At 44.1% G+C, this 7,219-nt stretch overlaps 1 protein-coding gene across 1 annotated transcript; it reads left to right on the forward strand.

Annotated features, from left to right (window-relative positions):
- The first annotated feature begins 3,029 nt into the window (after positions 1 to 3,029).
- LOC124463885 (zinc-binding protein A33-like) lies at positions 3,030 to 5,700 on the forward strand. The gene is given in 2 exon segments (XM_047015683.1): positions 3,030 to 3,801; positions 3,804 to 5,700. Coding segments are annotated over 2 exon segments (1,434 nt in total). The 5' UTR covers positions 3,030 to 3,554; the 3' UTR covers positions 4,991 to 5,700.
- Positions 5,701 to 7,219: the final 1,519 nt, after the last annotated feature.

A 7,219-nucleotide genomic window follows, 5' to 3' on the forward strand; every position in this document is an offset into this window, starting at 1 on the left:
AGAGAGAGAGAGAGAGCCCACCTTCAGTTTCTCTAGGTATATCTGCTCCTGGGCTTCCACTGTGTCGTGGGGGAGAAAAGCTTCCAGTAGAACATACAGCTGGACCATGAAGCCCCTGGAACCTGGGGTGGAGGAGAGCAGGAGCAGGAGGGAGGCTGGATCTAAACTGTTACTGACACATCTGTCAACCACTTGTACCCTTCGGTGTGGACCGTGGAGTAGATGGTAATGACTTCCATGTCCCTATCTAGACATGGTGATGTCACTGCAGCCCTGTGATGCAGGAGCGGGGAGGCGGGGCTCTTACGGTGACGGACGGCTGGTGACGGTGCAGCTCCATCAGGCCCAGCAGAACCAGCTCAAACACCACGTCTGGGACGCTCAGGGGACACATCTGAAAACAGTTCCCAGGGGTCAGGGTTAGGGTCAGCTCTCAGACTCTCACATCTCTGATTCGGATCAAGTCAGGTGAGATGAGAGCAGTCAGGAGGTGTCCAGGTCATTAGACTGTGCTTATTGACTAGGCTTCGAGGCCAATTTGTCCTTGAATGACAATGTCAGTCAGACAGGTTGGTTTCCACAGAGACAGTGTCACACACCTTCTAGAATGTGTAAGGTCACAGCCCCCATGCTAAAGTCACACAGTGGGACGGACTTGCTCAGTAAAAGCTTTGTGAGCTTGGCCCATTTTAAAGAGCATACATGGACCTTTAGGGGCCTGAGGTCAGAAGGGGAAAACATGAAACTCCTCTCTCCCCATCCAGCCTCTTCTGCTGGGGGACCAGCAGGCTGCAGAAGGCCTCCTGCCATACCTCCAGCCCCTCCTCCAGAGACTCTCTTGACCACATCCAGCCTGGGGGGAGGGAGGGGAGGAGGAAGAAGGTGTGTGGTGGGGGGGGAGTAGAGTGGGAGGATGGAGGGAGATGGGGAGAAGAGAGGAAGGAGAAGAGAGGGTGGGAGGACAAACAGAAGAGGCAGAAGAAGAGGGGAAGAAGGAGATGAGGGTCAAACCTTAAAATATAGAATCATCCAAATCACTGCTACCTGTTATCTATGTGACATGTCTATTGACCCAGACTAGATGTGAAGGAAGTGTGGGAGTCATAACCTTGTCAACAAACCAGAGTATGAACAGAAGTGACATCATAGCAACAGGGTGTGATGTAGTCTAGTCCAGCCTTGCTCTGAGCTGCTGCTGCTACTGTCTGTGTCCTCGTGGAGGTGCTTATGAAAGGAGCTTCAGCAGCAGAACCAGGAGAGGGGAGTCGCCTCCGCCCCTCTGCTGCGGACGGATGTTCCATTCTGGAGGTGCTTCAGCTTGTACATGGAGATCTCCAGACTGCTGAACGGGAGATACATGAACACTGACTATGCTTATCATCCTTTATCAATACATACAATTCAATACAGGTTGAATGGCGATTGAGAGTATTCATGGAAATACAAAGGGGTTTAATGATGTGCAGAAGTGCATGATAGCGAACATTCATTCAGTTTCCAGTCGCTGCTACAGGTTGTATGATCCCTTCAGAAGGCTGATCTGAATAGTGAGCGGATATTCAAAGATAACGTTTGTGTGTGATTAACTTTCAGACACCTGGCTGGACTCTTTTAGGAATCTCATTCTATTTCCTCTTCCGCAACCTGCCTAAATCTCTGCAGATCAGGTTCGATCAAATAGCTCACCCAACTCAGGTACGGTAATCTCACGCCAAAGTTTCGATTAAACTTGAGAGCCCTGCCTAACTTTGAGACCAAATAATAAAACTAGAAAGTCATTTGGAGATAAACGTTGAACATTGGACATTGAACATGTTATCCACATTTATGGATATGAGGTAATATGATTATCTGCAGGGTTTTACTTCAGAACATACTGTAGGTGAGGAGAGTTTGATCAGTTATTCTATTACAAAAACTATGAAGAAAAGCATGTAATGATACAGTTGCTCATTTCAGACCCTCCTCACAAGCATCATCATTATGACATGTGCTGTCATCTGGCTGTGATAAATCAGGACTTTCAGTAGTAATGTTGATCATTTGTACAGATGACCATGGTGGAACTGACTCCTGTCCATGTAAAGGGTCATCTCAGAGGTGAAAGAGAGAACTGGTGCTCGCTCTTTCAAAGGTTTGACTGTATTTGATCAAATCAAGAGGGCTAAGATACATGAATGTTCTTCAATGTTTACTTGGTAATTATTAACCATGCTTCATAAACCCCTCCCTAGGCTACAAGGTCCTGAACCTACCAGAGTCCAGTTAAGTTTAGAGGTCTAGCTTTATGATATGATCATTGTATGGATGTACTGTACTAATCAGTCCATGTAGGAAGCTGTGAAAACCTGGGATGTACCATCAATCATATGGGTGGGACTCTGATCTAATCAACTAAAATGTTTCAATGAATTGAATGAATACTTGTATAGTTTTAGGCTGTAGGAAAACACTTATATACACAATTTATAGTATAGATGAAAATCATGAGTTATTTATTGCACTTTATTTTATTTACTTACAGTATTACAGTCCCACAGTACAGACAACCAAAACTCACATGTGGTCACAAATGTTCGACTGTAAGGCAGCTCCATAGTTTTGGCGTCAACTTGAATGATCATTGACTAAAAAGTTATGATAGTGATCTAAACTGCAGTCTGGGTCCGGCCTTTGTCATAAAGTTTCATTCGTTTTATTTCTGTTGCACACTTTGGAACTACATTTCTGAGGTGAACACATGAATGCGATATCTCTCCAGAGAAATAAAGACAAAAATAAAATAACAATTTATTAAAAAAAGAAACTGGATGTTTGGCCCCATCTAAAGGAAAGAGAGGGAGGATTCCTGAACACTAGCAGAATCACTGAAGATAATATGGCTCAGCAGTCTTACCTGGCACAAAGCCCAAAGCCCCGCCCCTCTCGGTGTGGTACTCAGTTGTGGTTCAAAACAAGCTGATTTTTACAGGTCTGTCTGTGATAATATTGCATCAACACTTTCAACTTACCTGCAATGACAACTTTCTACAGTAGCTTGGACGAGGGAACAGGGTACCATGTCAAGCACTGAAATGTTTGTAAACCTGGGCTCAAGCATCTATTCATCACTGAACAGTTTTACTTTTCAGTCATTCAAACGGAACTCTATCCCTAGCATTCCTATACACCTAATCATATAGAGTACATGAAGTGTTGTATCTGCAGCATTACTGATGAAAACCTTTCCTACCTTAGTATGACACAATAGCTTATTTAGACATCCTGCAGTCATACTGCGCCATCTAGCGGAGTGAGAAGGAGTTGTAGGTAAGGGACTCAGAAGGGGATGAACTTTGAAATAGTTAACTAAAATCGAAAGTAGCTTTCTGACATTGTATAATCGAAGCCAGTCGCCATTTCAGGGTGTGGGACAGACCTGGGAGTTATATGCTGTGTACTTTTAAAAAGGTAAAGAGGAAACTTAATTATTTTGGTCAGAATTACCAAATGAAGATACTTTGCATTGGGCTCAGTCTCGATATTATTTGATATTAGCCGCATTTCCAGAAACCATGGCTGAGAAATTTGAGAGTTTCCTGAACTGTCACGTCTGCTCAGAGACTTTCAGAGATCCTGTGTCTCTGGGCTGCCACCACAGCTTCTGCTCCAGCTGTCTGACTAAGTTCTGGGATCAGACTAAAAACAAGAACTGTCCAGTCTGTAAGAGAAAATCCTCTAAAGAAGACCCAGGAGTAAACTTTACATTGAAGGATTTAGCTGACTCATTTGCTGGGAGACAGAAAGCAGGATCGTCTGAAGAGAGGAGAGGAGAGGGGGGGTGGAGGTGGTGTGTAGCAAACACTCAGAGGAGCCCAAGTGGTTCTGTGAGAAGGAACAGAGAGCTGTGTGTCACATCTGTGAGTTCCCTGCCCACCACGACCACAAGGTGGTTCCTCTGGAAGAGGCAGTGAACAGCCTGAAGGAGAAACTGAAGGGTGACTTACAGTCTCTGCAGGACAAGCAGGACAAATACAAACATGTGGAGGAGACGTATCAGGAAGTAGTGCAGCACTCTAAGAAGCAGCTGGTCACCACGGAGACACAGATCAGGGTTCAGTTTGAGAAGCTGCACCAGTTCCTGAGAGAGGAAGAGGAGACCAGACTGGCAGCTGTGAGGGAGGAAGAGGAGGAGAAGGGGAAGACCATCTCCAGAGAGATGAAAAAGATTCAGGCCCAGATCTCCCTTCTCTCTGACAGCATCTCTGCTGTGGAACAGCAGCTGCAGAAACAGAAGGTGTCGTTTCTCAGCAGCTATAAACACACTCTGTCCAGCACCAGAGCCCAGGTCACACTGCCGGATCCACAGCTGGTCTCAGGAGCGCTGATAGACGTGGCCAAACACCTGGGCAATCTGACCTTCAGAGTGTGGGAGAAGATGAGGGGGGTGGTCAGCTTCACTCCTGTCATTCTGGACCCCAACACTGCAGCTCCCTGGCTCTCTCTGTCTGATGATCTGACCAGTGTTAGATACACGGACTCAGAGCAGCAGCTCCCTGACAACCCAGAGAGGAACACCAAGCACCCCACTGTTCTGGGTTCTGAGGGGTTCAGCTCAGGGAAGCACAGCTGGGAGGTGGAGGTGGGGGACCATCCTGACTGGAATATAGGTGTGGCCAGAGAGTCAGTAGACAGGAAGGGAGAGATACAAGCATCCCCAGAGGATGGACTCTGGTGTATAGTGCTGAGGAGTGGTAAGTACACTGATGGTCTGAGTAAGACTCTCCCTCTGAAGAGGAGACTCCAGAGGATCAGAGTTCAGCTGGACTGGGACAGGGGGGAGGTGTCCTTCTACGACCCTGAAGACATGACTCACATCCACACTTATAAAAACTCCTTCACTGAGAAACTCTACCCATACTTCTCTATTTCAAAAGCTGGTGATGCCAAACACCCTGACCTAAAGATCTGCCAATCCGATGTGTCTGTGTCTGTGATGTCATCCCAGTGAGGTGTGTGGTAGTTGTACCTGGTTGTTGTTGTTGATGATGATGATGATGGTAGAACATGCAGGAGGAAGATCCCACCTATCTGCTCTGTTGGTCACTCAGATGTTAAAGTTTTGTATTGATACTGTTCACTGTGGCAATATACAATAGATGTTATATCATAATATTTTGCACTGCATCATTACAAATGATTCTGTCCACCTGCACATTTAAACTGATTTTAATTTGATCATTGGAAAACATTGTTGATGTTGCTCCACATCACTATTTGAAGAGTATGCTAAAGCCCTGTAATTTGAAAAATGTATCTGAATAAATCATAGTTCTATACAATGTTTGGGAAGTGTTTTTCACCTATTTACTTCAGTAACACATATCCATGATTACTCATGACATGTTTTTTAACTTTGGAATTAACCCCAGAGGAGAGAGGTGTTCACATGATGTCATATCCTGTATGTGTTCTACATCCTCTCTGTTGCTGACTGACAGCCTTTACCTGCCTCTCATCTACAACCTGATGCTGGGAATGTTAAATCAACAAATCTTTGAACATAAGTACAGAGAACATCTTGGAAACTGGAGATTGGCCAGAAACTTACATAACACCTTTTGGACATGTCCCACCTTATGAAATCACAAGAAGAATATACAGTGCCCTCCAAAAGTATTGGAACAGTGAGGCGAATTCCTTTATTTTTGCTGTAGACTGAAAACATTTGGGCTTGACATCAAATAATGAACGTGAGACCAGAGATCAATGTTTCAGCTTTTATTTCCAGGTATTTACATCAGGATCTGATGCACAACTAAGAAAATATCACATTTTGTTTGAATCCACCCATTTGTCATGTGAGCAAAAGTATTGGAACAGATATACTTAAAACATATTTAAGTGAATAAGACTTAATATTTAGTTGCAAATCCTTTGCTTTCAATAACTGCAGCAAGTCTGTGACCCATTGACGTCACCAAACTTTTGCATTCTTCCTTTTTGATGCTTTCCCAGGCTTTCACTGCAGCCTCTTTCAGTTGTTGTTTGTTTTGTGGGGTTCCTCCCTTCAGTCTCCTCTTAAGCAGGTAAAATGCATGCTCTATAGGGTTTAAGTCTGGAGATTGACTTGGCCAGTCTAATACCTTCCATTTCTTGCCCCTGATGAACTCCTTTGTTGTTTTGGCAGTGTGTTTTGGGTCGTTATCTTGCTGCATGATGAAGGCTCTGCCAATCAGTTTGGTTGCATCTTTCCTTAAATTGGCAGACAAAATGTTTCTGTAGACTTCCGAGTTCATTTTGCTGCTGCCATCATGTGTTACATCCTCAATGAAGATTAATGAGCCCGTCCTAGAAGAAGCCATGCAAGCCCAAGCCATGACATTACCTCCACCGTGTTTCACAGATGAGCTTGTGTGTTTGGGATCATGAGCAGTTCCTTTCTTTCTCCAAACTTTAGCCTTTCCATCACTTTGGTAAAAGTTAATCTTTGTCTCATCAGTCCATAAAACTTTGTCCCAGAATTTTTGAGGTTCATCTCTGTACTTTTTGGCAAATTCCAGCCTGGCCTTCCTATTCTTCTTGCTAATGAGTGGTTTGCATCTTCTGGTGTAGCCCTTGTACTTTTGTTCATGAAGTCTTCTGCGAACAGTAGATAGTGATACCTTCACTCCTGCCATCTGGAGGTTGTTGCTGATCTCACTAACAGTTGTTTTAGGGTCTTTCTTTACAGCTCTCACAATGTTTCTGTCATCAACTGCTGATGTTTTCCTTGGTCTACCTGTTCGACGTCTGTTACTTAGTACACCAGTAGTTTTCTTCTTCTTCAGGACATTCCAAATGGTTGTACTGGCTATGGCCAATGTTTCTGCAATGGCTCTGATTGATTTTCCATCTTCTCTAAGACTCACAATTGCTTGTTTTTCACCCAAAGACAGCGCTCCGGTTTTCATGTTGTTTTCACCTCTGAATACAGTCTGCATAGACAAAACCTATCTTACCCAATCTGAACCTGAGTGTAGACATTCAGTGGTATTTATTGATTGAATAATGTATGTAATAGGACACACCTGGGCAACAAAACACACCTGTCAGTCATATGTTCCAATACTTTTGCTCACGTGACAAATGGGTGGGTTCGAACAAAAAGGTGATATTTTCTAATTTGTGCATCAGATCCTGATGTAAATACCTGGAAATAAAAGCTGAAACGTTGATCTCTGGTTTCACATTCATCGTT

The sequence above is a fragment of the Hypomesus transpacificus genome, unplaced genomic scaffold (assembly GCF_021917145.1).
Source record: "Hypomesus transpacificus isolate Combined female unplaced genomic scaffold, fHypTra1 scaffold_31, whole genome shotgun sequence".
Lineage (NCBI taxonomy): Eukaryota > Metazoa > Chordata > Actinopteri > Osmeriformes > Osmeridae > Hypomesus > Hypomesus transpacificus.